The 21,408-nt window shown below is 37.3% G+C and overlaps 1 protein-coding gene and 1 pseudogene across 1 annotated transcript; one reads left to right on the forward strand and one right to left on the reverse strand.

Moving 5' to 3' along the window:
* Nucleotides 1-7,219: 7,219 nt before the first annotated feature.
* On the reverse strand, nucleotides 7,220-11,800 carry LOC122038620 (annotated as a pseudogene).
* Nucleotides 11,801-18,743: 6,943 nt separating this feature from the next.
* LOC121968534 (UPF0047 protein YjbQ-like) lies at nucleotides 18,744-19,650 on the forward strand. The gene is made up of 4 exons (XM_042518885.1): nucleotides 18,744-18,911; nucleotides 19,143-19,203; nucleotides 19,303-19,397; nucleotides 19,499-19,650. Exons 1-4 carry the CDS (start codon nucleotides 18,837-18,839, stop codon nucleotides 19,538-19,540), a joined length of 273 nt encoding a protein of 90 aa, XP_042374819.1. The 5' UTR covers nucleotides 18,744-18,836; the 3' UTR covers nucleotides 19,541-19,650.
* The last annotated feature ends 1,758 nt before the right edge of the window (nucleotides 19,651-21,408 follow it).

The raw sequence follows: 21,408 nt of genomic DNA on the forward strand, positions 1-21,408 counted from the left end.
GCGGTCAAGAATATTCTTAAGTACTTACGAAGGACTAAAGAATATTTCTTGATATATGGAGGCGATGATGAGCTAGCTGTAAAGGGTTACAGTGATGCCAGCTTCTAGACCGACCAGGATGATTATCGATCGCAATCTGGGTTCGAGTTTTGCATAAATGGTGGTGCTGTAAGCTGGAAGAGTTCGAAGCAGGACATAGTAGCTAATTCTACGACAGAGGCCGAGTATATTGCTGCATCAGAAGCAGCAAAGGAGGCAGTTTGGATCCGCAAGTTCATTACTGAGCATGGGGTGGTTCCTAGTATTGCTGACCCTATTGAGCTCTATTGTGACAACAATGGAGCTATAACATAGGCGAAGGAACCTCACTCACACCAGCGGACTAAACACATACTACGGCGCTTCCATCTCATTCGAGAGATCATCGATAGAGGAGATGTGAAGATTTGCAGAGTACCTCCAGAGGCTAACATCGCAGATCCCTTGACCAAGGCTTTGGCACAGAGAAAGCATGATGGTCACACTAGGTCATTAGGCCTTAGAGCCTATACTGATTGGCACTAGTGCTAGTGGGTGATTGTTAGTTAGAGCCCCAGAGCCAATCATTTGATGATTGTTGTATGGACTCATTGTATCATATTCTTATATATAAAGGCATTTAGTTTTGGTTATTATGCTTACTTGTATTAGTGCCAAATAAACTAAGTATAATAGCGTCCTTGAGTAGAAGGTTCTTACCTATTTCAATCGATTGGTTGAATCGATAGTGAGATGATATAGGGAACACTACTCTTAATCATTCCTAGTCGAGTATTAACATTCAGGGGAAATGTTAATATAATAAGACTAGCATGTAGGTCAACTCGATGACTTGATCTCACAAGTCATGGATATAGAGATATCAAGTTGACACATGGGTATGCATTGGAGAATGTATACTGAATGACCCGTCTTGAGAAAGTATCATGGATTGTTATATGAGTGTCATATACTTTCTCATGTGGCTATTAGTATGACTACTAGTCCTTGGACCTGAAGTCACCATGGATCCCTACATAAGGAGTTACGTACTTTGGTTTCGTCAAACGTCACCCGTAACTGGGTGGACTATAAAGGCGATTACTGGGTATGTAACGAATTATGCAGAGGGATGTGAGTGATGTAGATGGGATATATCCCTCCTATATGACGGGAGCGACATAGATATTCTTGATAGAGTGAGACCACGAAGTGCATGACCATGCCCAAATGAGTCAATATGAGATATTGAGCTCATTTGATTTAGTGAGTCTACTTGGAGTTCAAGATTTAGATTGGTCAGAGGATGACACGGTCTATGCCTCACATTGATCAATCTAGATGTCTAGGATAGAAGGACAATGTCATATATTGTGAGGAGTCATAATTAGTAGTCACAAGGTGATGTTGAATCTCAACATTCTTATAACTTGGGTAGTAATGATGTGTTGCTTGATACCGCTCATTAATTATGCTTCTAAATTGGTTTAGGAGCATTGCCAATGTTATAAGAACCTATAGGGTCACACACAAAGGATAATTAGATGGAGATTAGGTTCATATGATGAACCAAGAGGATTAGGTTCATGTGATGAACCAAATTGGATTAAGAGTAATCCTAATTGAACTAATTGAGTTGGACTCAATTTGATTCATGTGTTCAATGAGTCTAATTTAGATTATGACTCATTGAATCAATTTAATTAAATGAATTAGATTCATTTTATTAAATTGACTTGAATCAAATGGTTGGATTTGATCAACCATGGGAGTTATAATGTCAAGTTTGACTTGACTTGAGAGGAAGAGGAATAGTTAAGTTTGACTTGACTATTTGCAAACTCATTTATGAGTTGGCATTAGGAGGACTAATGATGATGTGCCACATCATCATAGTTGGCACATGTGTGTGCCACCTCATGGAGGTTACAAATCCCCTTCTTTAATGGTCGGCCACATTAAATGGAGGGGGTTACAATTGTGGCCGCCACTAAGTGTGGAAGGATGAAAATTTGATTATTCATTCAAGGCATTCATTCCTTCTTCATCTTCTACCTCTCTTCTTACTCTCCCTCTCCTCCTCTTTGTCGTGACTGATCTAAGGTGCTAGCACACCTTTGTTTGGTCTTCTCCACCTAGTTTGTTCATGTGGATACTTCTAGAGGATCGTACACTTGACGATCTCGAGATTCGGTGAACCGTTGGACGAGCGGGATTGCGAAGGGCTTCACTACAAAGGTATAAAATCTTCTCCTTGTAGATCTAGTTTAGAACTAGCATAAGAAACTCGTACTCGTAATGTTTTCAAAAATTTTTACTTCGCACGAATCCGATGGCATGGGAATCGGGGTTTCCGCAACGCGAAAAAATGATTTTTGCGGCCCGAAATCCCAACACTTATTCCCAATGACCCTTCCACCTAGAGGAAGATCGACTAAATCCCAAACTTGATTCTTTCTCATTGACTCAATTTTCTCATCCATTGCAACTTACCTTTTTTTTCTCTAACTGAGAATCTTAATGCTTCCTCAATCGTTCTAGGTTCATTGCATCAATTGAGAGTGTTATTAATGCCTTATTATCAATATTAAATCATTCCCGAGGTTTAATCTTACAAACACTTATTCGTAAGTTGGGTTGTTGAGAAATCAACTTATGACTTGGCAAATCACTCCCACTGGGTTGACTAGACTCTGGCATCTTATTTGACACCTTTCTTGTTGATAATATATCATCCTCTTCTAAAAGAGGAACACTTTTATCAACATCATCTCTGGTTGAGAACTCTGTTTCAAGAAAAGTCACATCTCTCGAATCTATTTCGGAGATGCTTCCATCTAGTTGCTCACCTATGAAAATAAAGCCTTTAGAGGTCTCATTATATCTAATAAAGATACATTTCTTACCCCTAGACCTCAGTTTTCCATACTTGTGAGAACTATCATGAATATATGCAGCTGACCCCAAGGTCTCAGATTACTCAAATTTGATTTTTTGACTATCTAACGTTCATATAGAATAGATGAAACTGACTTTAAAGGCATCTTGTTAAGTATATAGAATGCAACTAATAATTCATCTTCCTAATAGGAGATTTGCAAATTAGCCTGCGCCATCATAGACATAATCATTTCAAGAAGAGTCCTATTTCTTCTTTTAGCTACCCCATTTTGTTTTAGAGTTCCTGGGATTATCAGTTGTCTAATAATCCATCTATCATTACATATTATTTTGAGCATATTAGACAAATATTCCCCTCCACGGTCAGTGTGTAAGGTCTTAACTTTACATTTTGTTTGATTCTCAACTTCATTCATATAACGAATGAAGCAATCCAATGCTTCAAATTTGTGAGAAATCAAATACACATGACCTAACCGAGAGAAATCATCAATGAATGTCATGAAATTGGAAGCTCCATGTCTAGCCTTCACATTCATTGGACCCCAAATATCCGAATGAATTATTTGCAATGGTAATTCAGATCTAATAGTCTTACCAAATGGTTTTCTAGTTGCTTTTCTAGAAAGACAATGCTCACATATAGACAAGTGAATCATAGTTTGAGTGCCCAATAGACCCTCTCTAGCCAACCGATTCATATTTTCTTATCCTATATGTCCTAATCTAGTATGCCAAACCTCATCAGTTATATCTACATTACTAGTTAGAGCAATGTTCAAAAAATAACCTTCAATTGCACAATTGACATCTGGTTCTACTAAAAGAACCATAAAACTATTTGTTAAAAAATCACATCCGATTAACACTGAGTCAATCTTAAGTTCAACACATTGGCTGTAAAAATTAATACAGTACCCTAAATCAAAAAGACATGTAATGGAAACAAGATTCCGTCAAATTTCACCACGAAGGTTAAGTTTACAAGTGCTGATTCCTTTTACTTCAACTCTTGCATTGTTTTCTACATAGATCTATTTGTTGCCAGCTGGTACCCGATGGTACTCAACAAATGTAACTCATTCCCGAGCTACATGGTTGATTGCTCCTAAATCTTTTTTGACTCAGTGCAGTACTCCTGAGTGAAGTGACCTTGCTTGCCGCAATTAAAATAAGTCAACTTATTTTTAGGTTTCTTTCCAGCCTTCTTTCATATCTTCTTGATTGGGCCCTATCCCATAGTAGTAGCTTCTTTCTTCTTTCCCTTCCCTTTCTTGTATTATTTCTTTTTCATGGATCTAGATGATCCAACAGAACCGACAACCACATAGGCTTGTCCAGAAATCCTTACGAATTCAACACTCTTCGCCTCGAATTCTACATGGCGTGAGACATTAGTGAAAGCCTTGATACTCTCATACTATGAGTCTGGGTCTACTTCATGGTCTCCCGAGAATTTGGAAGGGAATGAATAACCTCTTGAACCTGTTATTCATCGGTCAACTCATGACCAACAGTTTTAAGCTCCTGAATCATGCTCGACATCTCCCTAAGCTGTTGAACCATTGAAACATTTGGACGCTTCTTGTAGAGGTCAAACCTGATTGTCAGCTGTCGAAGCTTGCTCGGACTTACTCCATTGTATTTTTTTTAAGGGCTACTCAGACTGCATGAGCCAAAAGATAAGACTCATACTCAAAAGCTAGGTTATCTACCATTGAACTAATCAATATGTCCTTTGTAATGGAGTCCTTTTTCTTCCATGTCTTATAGGTATCAAGATCTCGTCTGTGCTTTGTAGTAGGACTATCTACAGGTTCTATCATAACCTAATTTACAACCTCTAGAACTTCTTATTCCTCAAGTACATATTGTATATTGAGCTGCTAGATTTTGTAGTTATCCTCATATAATTTCTCTCTGTTATTGAGTTTAGCTATGATGTTCTTATTTGCTATGATCTAACATAAATAAATATATTATTTAGTATTCAGTGTAATTCACATGCATGCAATTTATGATTAACTCATTGTTAACTTGAGTTAGTTTACAAAATCAAGTGATAACTATGTTTTTACTCATCATAATTTGTATGGTTCAATCAAATCAATATTGATCAGTACTATTACACATATCCCAACTAATAAACATAATCATTATTCTATCATGATTTCTTAATTAAAGGAACTAATTATTTTTCATGACATCATGTAGATCAATCAACATATGACTGAACATATCATTAACATAAACATGTTGCAGTTTGTTAACATATAACAAACTAACATGAACTAAATGGACTAATACTATTCATACATAATGACAGTGAACTCTAATTAACTAGATAAGCTACTATCACTCCCACTAGGACAGAACCCTAGTGTAGTGGCCAACATTGTCCCTCTCAACTTAGATTCATTTGGGGTAATCTCAGGTGGGATAGCTTCAAGATTCTCTATCAGATCCCCAATTGGATCCTCTTCTGGATCCTCCTCAATAATTTACGGGTCCTCATTAAACTTTTCGAGATCCTCTTCAGTCATGTGGTGAAGCAGTTCCTCACATAATTCTGAATATGTGAGACGTCCTTGATGACGCCCCCAAATATAGTTTGCTATCATCTTAGGATTCTCTAGCAATGAACGTATCAAATCTCAGATCTAAAAACTATCCAGGACTGGAAACTCTTCTCGTTCAAGTTTCCAAAATAGATCATCAAGCCGTCCAACGTGTCCGTCGACTTCATAAACAGAGTTATACTCTATCTCCTAAATTTCCTCCCTGAGCTGATTTCGTCACACTTTGCGACGAGTTAATGTGGTAATAATCCGTGTCATCTGAAAAATTAAAATTAAATAAGTCAGTACAAAACTGACTTAATTCAATTTATACAGGCATAGTACCAACATAATAAATCAAAAAAGAACAAATATTCTCGATTTTCAGGAGTCTAAGTCGACTGACCCATTGGACCGATTGATTGGGAATCCAAATTCTAAGCTCCAATCCTTTGTCCTCATTAGAACTAATCTAATTTGACAGGGATATATAGTACCTATGCTATGTTATTATTTAATCTAAGTCCATTTCAGTCAAACTCAGACTTATTGATCAAACTCAGGTTCGTTTGATCAAACCAAAGCTCATTGGTTTAAGTCTGACCAATTAGAATAAATCTAATGCTTTTGATTAAATTTGACCCAATAGAACAAATTTGGTCATTTGATCATATTCGGTCCAAGCCCAATTAATCAACCCAAATGTTTTCTAATTTTGATCAAATTAGTTCAATTAAACCAACTAATGATTTAATCTAAACCGAGTCTAAGTGGACCAAACAAATCTAATAAATTAATTGAACCAATTTTCCAATTAATCACCACATGCAAAAATTAATGCTACAGTATACATGTGTTGGCAAAAAAAACATGCATTGATAAAAACATAAAGTTTAACTTTATAAACCTACTATGTTTCTTAATTTCAAGATGCATGTAGTAATGAAACATTTAATAATAATAATAAAAATAATAATAATATTATTATTATTTATTTTCTAAAAATAAACTTTTTCTCACAAAGCACTATGCTTCGTGTTTATCCTTTATCCGCTTTCTTTGTCGCACGATACTCACGCTGGCTCAACCGTTGCCTCCACGCAACCATAACAGACATGGTTGCCAGCCACGAAGGTTAATCTCTAACCTACTAGGGCGGTCGTCGGTTCTATCCTGCACCAGAATCCAGTCACTTTTGGCTCGATGAAGACGTTCACTACAACAAAAATATTAAAAGACAATGGATTTTATCCGTTGTCATAGGCCCTTTAAAACTGTTGTAATTGACAGTGTTGTTAAAAGTGGGGGCTATGACAATGGTTTAAAACTGTTGTCGCAGAATAAAACGACAATAGTTTTGCAACGATTTAAAACTGTTGTCTTTGAATGGAAAGACAACAGTTTAAAACCTTTGTTGTTTAGAGCACTTTTAATAACGTTGCTGCCAGTTATAATGGGTTTTGGGGCTACAACAATGGTTTTTAACCGTTGTCTTTGAGGGCGATAGACAACAATAATAATAATTTTAAACCGTTGTCTTTTAAACTATTGTCTTTTAATACCAATATATCAGATTTTAATATAAATATATAATAAAAGCTCATAATCACAAAAGAAAGATTATTCCCCATATCAATGTCATTCAAAATGTTACTTATACAAGAATTATAATCATAAAAGAAGAAACATGTCTCATATTCAAATAAAATTTATCCCAATACAAATAAACAAATAAACTCCATTTACAATTGTTTCCTGTGGGCCAACTCCCTGAACGTTTGTGGGCTCATTTGTGGACTCTCTTCCCTCAACGTATCGTTGAGCATGGCCAAGTCCCTGAGCTATTGCTTTTTGTAGTAGTCCATTGACTCGTCCTGCAAGATTTGGAGTTTGAATGGTGACTATGTTTCGATAATAACGTTCGCATCGACATCTTGTAGAACAACGCGGAGGATGCAACCTAGGTGAAAGATTTTGTTACCACAGGTTTCAGAAGATCTTCAAGGGTGGCAACAGCTTGGTTTAAGCGAGCATCAATTATGTCTAGTGTAAATTCTGCCTCCAATAGTGTGTGCAGCAGTTTGTTTAAGTGTTTATATCCAGGTTTATCCCGTAAACTTTCTTCCTGTTCAAAAAAAGGGGGGGAAAACTTGAGTATTAAGACAAGAAATAATGCACCTTAGCTTTTGAGTTGATAATAACAATCCATTAGGACATATTATAGGATGCTAATATCAAAAATTACATAAGTTCTAAAATGCACGGTTAACTTAATGTCGGTGTAACTTGTACAAAGAACAACATACTCTAGCAGAAAACAAGAGAAGAGAAACTCATATCACATTCAAAAACATGGATTATTTTACCTTCAAACATAAAGACAAAGATCTATGTTTTATATAGGTAGGCCTTAAAAAGTTAATAGTGAGGATGATACATAAAGGTTTGGGAGATTGGAATATACTCATTTTTCATTAAGATAAATATTACATGATATCCACATACCATTATAGAATCCTTCACTAAACCTCGACCTCCTATATAAACCCTGCATTGAGTTGAAGCTTCAACTCTTTTTAAGGAGTTCCCACGTGGTCCCAGTAAACGGCCAACAAAGTTGTACTAAAACGCATGAAACTAGCAGTTTAATGTTGAGAGATTAACTAGTTGAAGCTAAGAAAACACAAACATACACTTGGATACTTGTCAACAGGAACATCTAGTCTCACAACTTTCTTTACAAGACTTTTAGTAAGTCCAAGAGTTCCACCCCAGCCTGGACTTGATGCTCAGAGGATCCCCATTCTATAGAGGTATTCATTTTCCTGAAAATAAATTAAGCAGTTGTGAGATCATTTCAAAATGGAAACTAAGAATAGTTAAGCAACAATCAAATTTCCAAAAGTAAACTTATAACACGGATTAGAGCAACTCCTCGAATTGAAAAACATCAAGATATAAGTTTATAAGAAATCTTGTAATCAGTTTTCAAGAATCATATAAACGGATCCAACAACAAATTGATATTTATAAGTATGCCAAATGGAACATATTTGTACTTCCTAACAATAAACATAGGAAACAATGTAGTAAATCAATTCAAAAATTGATGTAAGATTTGGGCATAAACTTGAGGCTTTAAGGTGGTCAAACACTTAAATGTGTTTGATTGCAACCAGTGAATCATATCCAGTCAACTTAAACAGACCAATCCAACATGTTTTGTCACCTCGAGCCAGTCTTGAGTCACAACAACCTCACAAACCAAATATAATCAAGATAGTAAGGATACATCAAGGCAAATATACATAGATCAAGAAATGAAGATTGACAAAATTACTTACAACTGCGATAAAAGGGCTAGAATCTTCCCCAGGATGAGGATGTGTTACATCAGCACCAAATATTATAGTTGTTCGGTCGTTAACAAGAGGAATGTACCTTGACAATGCATCGATAAGAACTATATCCCTTCCTCCAACCTATGAATCAAGCGTTAGTAACACAAAACAGAACAAGAAAATAAGATCCACCTTCCACGTACTCACCTTTCCATTGATCTAGAGGCCAACATTGGCAAGGTACTGTTTACTTATCCTGAAAACATGCTTTGTCAAACAACATTGTGAAACTAAACCATGGCCAGTCTCACATATCTACTTTTGATCACCTGTAATAACTAATACACAAGACTCATTTGGACACTGAATAAATCCATAAGATTAAACCGGATGTTCCAAGATCTCGAAGCTTGCACCTGTCCATAGATAGACCGATGCTGCATCTTTATCTTGGAGTGCTTCAACATATGTCCAGGGATCAGGTTCATGTTCACCAGGGATCAAGTCCGAAGATTCTCTCAAAAACATGAATCTATTAGGTTGCCTAACAACCCTCCCACTACGACGACACACTACTTGTAATTGTGCATCATTTGTGACACGTGTTGAAGTTTCTTGTGGTATCTCATCTTGTACTGTTGGTACTAAAATAGGTGTGTCTTCTCTTATTTCTTCAAGAACAATTTTACTCATGGGCTTATGGTTCATTACATAGTCCTCTTCTAAAAATCGGGCATTGGTGCTAACAACGACCTTCTGATCTTTAGGACTATAAAATAAACCACCTTTCGTTCCTTTAGGATAACCCACAAATAAGCGAACTTCTGTACGTGATTCCAACTTATCAGTGTCTCCCTTCAACACATGTGCTGGACTACCCTAAATCCGAATATTCTTCAAACTAGCCTTACGCCCATTCCACAATTCTGTGGAAGTAGAGGGTACTAACTTAGAATGTACCAAGTTCAGAATGTACACTGTCGTTTCTAGAGTATATCCCTAAAATGAATTTAGTAATTCTGAATAACTCATTATTGATCTAATCATTTCCATAAGAGTCCTATTCTTTCGTTCCGCTACACTATTCTGTGGGGGTGTACTAGGTGCAGACAGTTGGGATTGAATCCTGACCTTTGATAAGTAACTCCTAAACTCTCCTAAGAGGTACTCGCCACCACAATCAGACTGTAGTGTCTTGATACTTTTACCATGATGTTTCTCCACATCAGCCTTGTACTCTTTGAACTTATAAAAGCACTCAGACTTGCGACGCATCAAGTAAATGTACCTGTATCTCTAATAGTCGTCTATAAAAGAGACAAAATATTCGAAACCACCTCTTGCCTAGATAGTCATAGGTACAAACAAATCAGAATGAACCAATTCCAACACATCTTTGTCTCTATACCCCTTAGCTTTAAAAGGTCTCTTGGTCATTTGTCCTTCCAAGCAAGATTCGCAGGTTAGAAAATTTTCCACCACTAATGAACCCAATGGTCCATCGGCTATTAGCCTTTAAATCCTACTCAAGTTAATATGACCAAACCTTAGATGCCAAAGATATATTTGGTTTATTTCCGAAGGTTGCTTTCTCTTATTAGAATTAGAAGATGTGTTATTGTTACGCAACTGCAAGTGTACAGTTTTGTCGTCAGTAATAAAAATATCGAATCCACAGGGACTGTTGATTAAGCACTAGAGATGTTGCAAAATAAGTTATCTAGATGGTCGAAAGTTGACTTTGGCGCTTGCGAACTACCGAGTGTGATTAAAGAGAGGGAAAGAAGGTTGAGAAGAAGAGAGAGGAGAGAGAGAGTTGATCTTGGAGGGAGTTGAGCTTCGGGAGATGGATTCTAGGATTTCGGTTTCATTGTAATACTAGGAGATATTATATAGATTGCCTAGTTTCTACCCTCAATGTCCATGCTCTTGTAGGAAGTTAGATTAATCAATATCCCTAAGTATCGAATAGAGACGATCCCTGAGAAATCCTGTAACGGTTAACTCCTGTCACTAGGGCGCCTTGGTAGATCACAGGAGTTTGTTTCTAGTAAATAGAAATAAAGATAAAGGTAGATGGTACGGGTTCCTACTTCCTTATGGAGGAATTACCTCTCCTTTCAAGAGAATGTCCTAGACGTCTGTGAATGGATTACCCTTGTCATTAGGGCCCCTCGGGTATATGATCTAGAGCACTCTCTCTACGAGAGCAGCAATTCCTAAGGGATTGTTTCTCCTTTCAAGGGAACGTCTTAGACGTCCGGAAAGGGTTACCCCTGTCATGAGGGTACCTTGGTCAATACACTCTAAGGCATCCCCTTGCATGATCAACAATCCTCCACAACAATCAACGAAGCATACATAGTCACACACACAACTCATCAATATGAACAAAAGCATTAACAAGTCATTGAATATAAACAAGACGAATCTACATAGTTTTGCATCTCCATTATATTACAAATACTCCCTAATCCTAGAAGAAGGTTTCTACTCCAATGTGGGGGAAGAACAACCCCAAAACATAATGAAGAACATACTTACAACCCCTGATATGAGAAGGAAGGGAAGAAGCGATGCTTGCCTAGATTTCTGATGTCTTGGGGATGCCTCCTTGCTCTGGAGATAGACGGAACGTCAAGGGACGGCGGTGGATGAAGCTCTAGGGTTTCCCCCGAAGGAGAAAACCCTTTCCCAAGGAGAGGGACGAAGTCCCGAACCAAAGATCTCCTCAAGAATAGGTTTCTTGACCCTTTTATAAGCTAGGGTATGGGTGCCGCACGGCCCGTGGCACGACCACACCCATCCTCTCTTTTGGTGAAGCTGCACGGTCGTGACGATTGGCATGACCGTGTGGTCTCTGGCTTCTGCTCCCTGAGGCACGGCCGTGCAAGGATGCACAACTGGGCATTCCTTTGTCTCAGCCTGGGGTGGCACGGCCGTGCAATGATGCACGGCCGTGTGCTGCTTTGCCTCTGCCATAGTCGCACGATCGTGCATGGGTGCACGACCATGTACTGCTTCACCTCTGCCATGGCCGCATGGCCGTGCAAGGGTGCACGTCTGTTCGCTGCTCCCTTCTGTCTAGTCACATGGCCGTGTGTTGCACGGTCGTGTTCCTTGGCTTGTTTCGGTGCGTAGATAATCGCCATTTTTGCTCCGAAAGTCGTCCCTGTCAACACAAACCAAACAAAGAGCAGATATCCGAACAAAAGATGAAAGAGGCAATCATGCAACAAATATATATGAATAAAGTACGTGAATGTGCGCTAAAACCTGCGTAAATGATCATAATATTTACGCACATCAGTTATCAATTTCCATTTGTTGCATCGTGGGAGATATTGGATTAAGAGTATACAAATTGTCAGCCAATGTACCAGAACAGATAACCACTCTATTTTTCTTGGCAACTACTTTGTCATCAACAGAAACAGAATATCCATCCTTAAATAATTAAGAAAATGAAATTAATTCTTTCTAAAACTTAGTACATAAAGATAATTTCTCAAAATCAATATTTTATTCCTATCAAAGGATAAATAAACATCTTCCACTGTAATAGCCGTCACTTTTGTGGCATTGCCCATGTAGACGATGATTTCCCCTTCATATAGTTGTCGAGTTTCCTGGAACCCCTGCAATGAATTGTAGACATGATTAGTGGCTCTCGTATCTACACACCAGGTACCGGTAGATAACACCGCTAAACATGTTTCAACAACTAATGAATAAGATACACCTTTATTGTTCTCCCTTTTGCGAGGACAGTCCAAGTTTTGTTTCCAATTAATGTAATTGGGACCAGTAAGTTTGTTCTCTTTCAATATAATAGCAAGAGGATTGAAAGTCATTTGAAATCCTAAGAATCACAAAATATTTGGTCAAAACTTTAGAACTTAAAATAATATTGATTCCTCAAACAATATCATTTAAATTCACTAACACCTCCAAACACCGTGAATTTTGTATGCCACAATAGTGTGGGCGTATACAAATTCAAACATTTGTAAGAGGGGGTATTACCCATTAATTTTATTATCTTGTCAACCTATCTTTATGATAAATAAAATTAATAGTTGATTTTTCTTTGGTCACACAAATAATAGCAGTGACTCCGATGGGGAGGATACTATTAAATGTGCCTAAGTGCATACCATTACTTGATACTTAGTCCATTAAATATGATTACGGTCCTTCAGATGGAGAAGATCACACAAACCTAAATAATTTCTTATAATCATCCATAAAGGAATTTTGATCTAGTGATCTGCAAACAAACTCATCCAATGTGGAGGAAGGCACTAAAAGCCAACGTGCAAGTTTGAATGCATCACTTACAAACCAGTAATGGAGACTGTGGAATTTAAATAATTCCTCTCCCACTTAGTTATTTAAAATGAGGAATTTTAACATGCACACACACACAACACATATAAATAGCATAAAAGGCAATAAATATGAAAAATAATTTTTCAACTATTATGGCCTCATCCATAGTTGTCCTCCGTGTGCCACTAACCCTAGCCACCGCCAACGGGTCATGTTGTCGCGTCTATCTTACTTCCTTTTCTGCTGCGCCTCTGGTCCTTAAATAGTACCACGGCTCACAAGGATATGATTCGCGACAAAAATAAAATTTCACATTTATCGATCCTATATTCCACAAGGTAATGTACATGTAATCTAGATCGAATAAAATGTAAAATCTTAAAACTAATACAGCTCCTGCTGTATTTAATAATTACAATCATGCACACATATAAAATACCCTCGATATGCCCGAGAGTCCAATCACACACAAACATAATAGGGCCATAATAGTTGGAACTAGGATGCCTGCAACCATAGAGTTAATCTATTTGCACATCCTACTATTATCTTGCCTAAATTTATGTATGAACCGTGCATAATTTAACTGAAAAACCAAACACAGAGGCAGAAAACTCGCTCTGATACCAATTATTGGGTGCTACTTGGAATTCCATTCTGTTTCCCTTGTACAAAATTTGTACAAGAACAGAACTTTTCCTAGCAGCCCATGTACTCTACAGAAGTTAAATTTGGATTGCAAATGAAACTTAACATTTTTAATCCAAGTTGTTCTTCAGAAGTTAAACTTGGATTGGAAACAGAACTTAACATTTTTACTCCAAGTTCAACTCATGTGTTTTTCAGAAGTTAAACCATATTACAAAAGATGATTAAATATCTATTTCAAAGATTGACTTCCAGGTTAAACATGGTGAGGCTCTCGGCCTTCTTGGGTATGAGATCATCCATCACTTCCTAGACAAAGCTTTTCAAAAAAATTGAAACTTCTTACAGTAACCTTAGGTTTAACTATAGAGACCACAATAGAAACACAAAATCGATAGCCTCTTGTGTTGGTATTTAAGGATCCATACAAAGAAAAACTAAACTATTTTCGCTGCGGAATAAATTAACTAGTTATACCTCTTTTTGTATATTAAAGACCTCTTGATCTTCTGCTGTATTCCTCTCCTCCTCTTGGACGTCATGTGGACGATGATCTACCAAGATGAAGACACCCGACCTTCGCCTTATTTTCCAAGCTTTTGGTCACCAAAGAATACAAAGTGAAGAGGCCTCCTCCTCCTCCTTCTTCTTCTCTACCAAGAAACCGGGCACCAAGTGCTTCTTCTCTTCTTCTTCTTCTCCTTCAAGATGTGACCACCAAGGTGAGATGGGCACCGGCCCTAGAAGGAAGAAAGGGAGGAAGTGGGGCGCCGACCTAAAGAGAGAAAGAGAGAAGAAGAGGGTCGACCACCAAGAGAATAAAAGAGAGAGAGCTTAGGTTGTTTTTATTAGAGAGCATCCCCTCCTCTTTTATAATCTTTGCTAGCGGCTAATAAGGAAAGTTTTTAATAAAATTTCCTTTTATTTGCTATTGTAAATGGTTACAAAAAAGGAAAGATTTTAACAAAATTTAAATTTCTATTTTAAACAATTGTAAATAGCAATAAAAGGAAAGATTATAACAAACACTACAAGAATTTTTGCATTCAACAACACCCAATAGACAACGCTTTTTAATAAAAATGTTGTCGTTCTTTGTTTTACAACGCTTTTAGTGAAAAGCGTTGTCTATGGTATTTACTTTTTACTAAAGACAACGGTTTTTAATGAAGTGTTGTCTTTAGTGTTGTTGTTTATGGTCAAAGACAACATTTTTTTAAAAAACATTTTTTAAAGTGTTGTGTATGTTTCCCCTAAACTCACTTAAAATAAATTCGCAGCCCTCGCTTTGCTAAACTCTAAACCCTCAACGCGCGCGCGCCTTCTCCTCACCACTCCTCTCCACGAGTTCTCCTCTCCACGAGTGCCTTCTCCTCTCCTTCTCCTCTCCACGAGCGCCTTCTCCTCTCCACTCCTCTCCACGAGCGCCTTCTCCTCTCCACGAGCGCCTTCTCCTTGCCGCGTGATCTCCTCTGAACCCTAATCTCGACCCAAACTCCTCACGCAAAACTCCTCACGCCGGCCCAACTCCTCCAAGTCGAGAGAGATGGGATCAGTTATGGTGTAGTAAAGGGATCGCACGGGGGGACGAGCGTGGTCTACCTTTTTGTGCTGGCCCCATTTTCGATTTTGTAACCTATCTATCATAAATAATTTTGTACCGTGCAGGCCTTCCTGCTAGGGTTTTGCACAGGGCAGAGACTTCCATCCCAATTCGTAAACTAAGCCAAGGTAAACCTCTCAACCATTTCCTTCTCTTCAACACCCTTCTTGCTGATCTGGTTGGTCAATTTTTGACAGAAAGTAATGTTAGAAAGCAGTAGTTACTTACCTCTGTTCGTTGTTATATTAGGTCGGCAAAGGGTCCTGCTTTCATTGTAGAGAGAATAGAGCTGCTGGATCTTGGAGTTGACCAGAGTTTTAATGTTCCAACGATCTCATCTGGTTGGCTAGCTGGTTCTGGTTGGGGGTAACATCTAACAAGTGCTGTTCTCATCGTTGCCTTTCATTTCATTTTTCCTTTGTTGGAATTAACAACAAAAGAACGAACTTTCTTTCTTTCTTTCTTTTTTCCAATAATGAAGTTTTATCTTGTTGTTAAAATCTTATCAATTTAGTTTGCAGATTACAATTTTTGCATGCGATTTTCTACATGGGCAAATATAATGCTTTAGTGTATAATTACATATCGGATTTAATTAGACTTCCAAAATTATGTCCTGCTTAAAAATGATCTGTTTTTCAGCATAATCTTTGTGATTTCTTGCGCATTTGAACCTAACTTAGGATTATATTTAATGCTTCATATATACCTTTATTCTTGGTTGGTACTAGGAATTTTTACTATTCAATTTTACATTTTGTTATTCTTTTAAGCAATAAAATTTACTCTTTTAGCTAGTGGCACAAACATTTAAAGCATGCACATGCTCAATAAGCATCAATCTAGCCACACAACCTGTCATACTCCATGCCTATCCTTTCTCTATATTGTAATATTCCCCTCATTCAGGGTCAGGGGCATAGGTATACTCATTAATCAAGCTCAGTTAATAAGCTTGCTTCTAACATGATAAAATAAGGAGCTAATTTAAACCAGAGTGTGATCCCCTTAAGCTAATTTGTAGTGCCTTCTTTCCTCCTGTAAGTATTTTTAAAATATATTTCCTCTAAGAACCCTCTAATTGATTCACATTAAATTATTTCACATTTGTTATTTGATTTTTCTTTGTTGTAGGGGACTGAATTATGTGATGATAATGACATCAATAGAGCTATTATGTGGAAGAAAGGACGCGCCAACAAAGGAGGAGAGTTTGAAGGTGAAGATTTGGTGAACACAGTACACAAGATTGTAAGTAAATTTTCATGTTCTTCTGATAATGACTTCAATATATCTTCTAGTTTTCGAGAGTAAAGTTGCATGCATGCATACCCTTTGCGTGAGGAAGCCAAGGCAAGCAGTGCAATGAGGAGTTTAACAACCATTCCTTGCATAGCTTGAATTCTCAGTACTAGAGCATGTATTGAGGAAGTAAATGGTGAATGAATGCATTGAGAGCTTAGAGGTGACGGGTTTATATAGAACAGATGTGGATTTACTAGGTATCTAGGTTTGAAATGTTCTTACTTGGAGAAGAGATCAAGTCGAAAAGTCTATTACATGCAGTGGTTTCCTTTTGCTGCAATCAATTAATGGTGAATGCATTGAGAACTTAGAGGTGATAGCTAGAGTTTCTATAGAACAGATGCAGATAAATCAACCAGGTTTGAAACGTTCTTGGCAGTAAGCAATTTGTAAGCTTCAGTAACCCAAGGGCCAGTAAAGTTGTTCCCCAGACCACTGCTCTGAAGCTTCTATTATGTTTTCCCACTTGATTGGTGACAAATAAAGCTCCTTGTCTCCTTGAGCATTCTCTTTGTGCTGTTTTAGTTTGAATTAAAGCATAAGATTCATGAATCGGAACTTGAGAGGTTGGGAACAACTTTACTTTTGATTATTCTTTCCTGCAACTCCAGACAATTAGCTTCAATTATGTGGTGGTCCAGACAATTCAGTGATCTTAATATTTGGTAATATTTGGTCTTTGATGCTCACGACAGAGTTCCAACGCTGCATGATTACCTTGTTCAAGCAGATTGCTCGCTGCCTCAGTAGCTCGCATTTTCAGGTTTGTTTCATCATTGATATTCCTTCTTTTTAGTGTTCTATATTAAAAGGAAATACTAACTGTCGATGAGATTGTTATCCTCTTGCTTGAACATGAACCAAAGTATATAAATTTGACCTTTTGATCTGAAAGTATAAAAAAAAGTTAATTGGATACTAGTTTTTTATTTTTTTTTTGCAGTTGCATTTGTTGTATTTTCATATGTTTCTCAGTGAACTTCTAAACAATTCTTTTTTCATTAATTTATTAAGGCTTATTATAAGTTTCAGTTTGATGGTGCAAATTGTTTTCTTTTGTAATCCATCTGTTTCTTCTTTGGTTTAGGAAAGTTGAAGTGAATCCCTTGATTTGGAGGAGCTGTCAGGATTAGTACCATGGATTGGCTTGGGCAATCTCAATATTTGCGTCAAACTGTCTTCTGGCCTTCCCTATCATCTGCAGTATCTGAGGTATACTATGCACATTTACCGTGAATTTTCCTTATTGAGCTTGGGCTAGTGACGGTTACGAATGTATTTTATTTCAAGAACCGTATAAGCAAGTGTTCGTGCATCTAGTTTTATAACAATGCACTTCGTATCTTTGATCTAAAAAGCTTCTGAAACAAGTCATCTTCTCCAAGCATGCCCTGGTCAACATGCTAGTCACCTACTGGAGTCATTTCCTCGATGGCATGGATGAATACCTGAAATCCATCCTCTACTCCACCATTCTTTGCCACTCCTCAAGCCGAAACAACTGCAAAGGTAGAGTCAACATCAAGTATTACATTGTACCTGGCTACAAGAAGACCGGGGCCGCAAAATCCAATAAAGACAGGTCAAACATCAAGTAGCATTTTGTAACTTATTCCTCTTAGGTTATATGCTTGGTTAATATATATGCTTAGAACTTGTAAAGACAGGTCAAACATTAATATGCTTGGTTAATATATCCATCTACAGCACTCCCGCTTTTTCCTCTAAATATGATTTTCATTTAGCACAGAACTAATGCCAATTTTTTTATTTTGATGCAATGTTTAAAGAGCTTGAGTAGAAGTTGGCCCTAAAGAAAACTTGTCAGTTACGATATAAACACACTTACGGTATGAATTACATGTATATATAACATTGACATATTATTTAGTACGAGATTTACATGTATGAAAGTTTTCATACAAAATTTCTTGATTGCCTACAACCCCAGGTGTGCTGATGACAAGTTGAAGAAGATGGCTCTAAGAGTGATAGCTGAAAGCCTTTCAGAAGAAGAGATTGCTGGACTTAAAGAAGCAATTCCATGCGATCCCCCGTTTGAGATCCCAGAAGGGCCCTCGTACACTTGTCGTGGCCGCCGCCGGCATTTCTAGTGCTGTCTCTGAGGCCATGGCCGCCAAGTGGGCACAGAAGACCGTCGTCGTCCCTGCTCAGAGGCGCGGATGCCATCTCATCACCCCCAAGGTTCAATCGCCCCCAAATCTGTCTCTTTTTCTTCCGATCATTTCTTGATTTTATCTCCCTTATTAATCAGTAAAAAGCAATTTTTTTCCTGTTGTGTTTGGAAAATGATCCACTGGTCAATCGATAGATGCGTTTGGTTGTACTTGATCTCTTATATTTCTTACTGATGGACGCTCGATGTATAGGAAAATGTGATGAAACATAACTCGTATGCTTCTGGTGTTGTGCCAGATTGTTGAAGAGATACAACAAGATTTGTCGGGCTTCAAATGCGGCCTTGCTCATCTTTTCCGTGAGTTTTCGTTGACTGCGATTACAATTTTATTAAAAACAAATTGTCCGTTGCATTTTGCTGCTGTTCTTCTGATCAGAAGGTTAAATACTTGTTCAGTGCAGCATACAAGTGCTTCTCTCACCATAAATGAGAATTATGACTCTGATGTTCAGAGCGACACTGAAACATTTCTGAATCGGATTGTGCCAGAGGTGATATTCATAGATCCCTTTAGTGATTACTGCAAAATATAGAATTGGATTTTTTTTTTTTGACGATTTACTTATGATTCATCCTTTGCTTATTGTGTTAGGGTCGATCTGCACCGTGGAAGCACACATTGGAAGGTGAGTAAACGTGAAAATTGCAGCCTCCCAATTTCATTAACACCCAATACTGAAATAGCCTTCTTTCATCTCTGGCAATTGCCAGAAAAATCAGTATCAGCTGATAAAGCAGTTACGATTTATTGAACTGCTGTGCTGATCTTGGCATTAAATATTGTAGAAGAGCTTATGATTGCCATTCCCTATGTATAATTCTTCTAATCAAGCGACCATCCTTCTCGAATAATAGCAGCAAGACTATTAATCATGCTTTATCTTTCTGTTTCAATAAGACAGGAATGGTTCTTCTCTTCTTTAAGGAAAGCACACAATTGATTTCTCTCCATTTTGAGGAAGCATAGAAACTTGTTCTATTATGTAGCACTTCACACTATTAGCTTGTAACTTTTGATCATTTTGTTTCAATGTGATGTATAGGTTGCTCTCTACTGGATATGGATCCTTTAAGATTAAGTCCAGCAATCTTAAAGAAGAGTCAATGATGAGGTTTTGTAAAACTTGTGTGTTTGAAAAATTATTGTCATGAAGTTAAGGATAACTTGTATGATACAAAATTAATTAGTGGATCAATATGTATACATTTTGTTTGTATAATATAAAGTTTTATTTATTTGTTAAATAGTCTTATTATAAAAATGATTGTGGTTGTGGATATTCAATTATATGTAAATTTTGAGTATTTTTTATAATTTTTGCTATTTAATTAAGAAAAACACTATTTTTTATAAATTTAAAAAGACAACGTTTTTAAGTAATAAAAGACAACGCTTAAAAAACAATGTCTTTGAGACCAACCACAACGCTTTTAAAGCGTTGTCTTTGATATGTGCATTTTTACAACAACATCTATAACAACGCTTTTTAAGAACGAAAAGACAACGCTTAAAAAGCGTTGTCTTTGTGACCAACCACAACGCTTTTAAAGCGTTGTCTTTGATATGACTTTCTACAACACCATCTACAACATCACTTTTTAAGTACATACGACAACGCCAAAAAAGCGTTGTTGTTTAGCTTTTTTCTTGTAGTGAAAGTTTTGTTTTAAACAAAATCTTCCTTTTATTCCTATAATGGTTGGTTACAAAAAGGAAAGATTTTAACAAAATTAAAGTCTCTCTTTTAACCATTGTAGATAACTACAAAAAAGGAAAGATTTTAACAAAATTAAAATCTCTTTTTTAACAATTTTAGATAACTACAAAAAGGAAATATTTTAATAAAATTAAAATCTCTCTTTTAACCATTGTAGAAAGCTATAAAAGGAAAGATTTTAACAAAAATTTTATTTTCAATAAAACTTCCTTTTCTCTTCTTGTATGGCCGACCCCATGCTCGGGCACCAAGCATGGCTTGGCAGGCCCACATCTTGGGTGGCCCCTTGCTTGGGCACCAAGCAAGGATGTGGCCAACCCCTCATTTGGGTAAGAAGGAAAATCAAAACGGGTGAGCGCGAGGCTTTATAGAGGCTACAACAAGGACCGAGAGGAGGAATTGGTTTTGGCCTCCCGATGAGCTTGAGTTTCCTGTGTTCGAACCGAACACCTAACTCATGTTCATCAATAATAACTCATATCACTAAAGAGTTATTATTGAACTACCGCACCAATCTCATATTACATTATGGGATCCTTCTTATCATGAGTGTGTTAATATCCCTGCGTTTAAGATATCGAATGCCCATTAATTAAATGAGTTACTGACAACTCACTTAATTAACATCTAGCTCCAAGAGTAGTACCACTCAACTTCATTATCATGTCGGACAAAGTCCACTTACAGGGTTTATGTAACGACCTGGCCCCTCGGCCACTTGGGCGGCCCATTTGGCGGCCCCGTGGTGGTCCCTTGGGCGGCCCAAATCGCGGCCCAACTGTTG

The sequence above is a fragment of the Zingiber officinale genome, chromosome 1B (genome assembly GCF_018446385.1).
Source record: "Zingiber officinale cultivar Zhangliang chromosome 1B, Zo_v1.1, whole genome shotgun sequence".
NCBI classification, from domain to species: Eukaryota; Viridiplantae; Streptophyta; class Magnoliopsida; order Zingiberales; family Zingiberaceae; genus Zingiber; species Zingiber officinale.

Bases quoted from the DNA above. Each gene is read 5' to 3' on its own strand.
- LOC121968534 (XM_042518885.1), top strand. From the start codon at position 18,837: ATGGCCGCCAAGTGGGCACAGAAGACCGTCGTCGTCCCTGCTCAGAGG. The intron at 19,204-19,302 runs GTGAGTTTTCGT...ATACTTGTTCAG, and splicing joins CGGCCTTGCTCATCTTTTCC to TGCAGCATACAAGTGCTTCT. The intron at 19,398-19,498 runs GTGATATTCATA...TTATTGTGTTAG, and splicing joins TGAATCGGATTGTGCCAGAG to GGTCGATCTGCACCGTGGAA.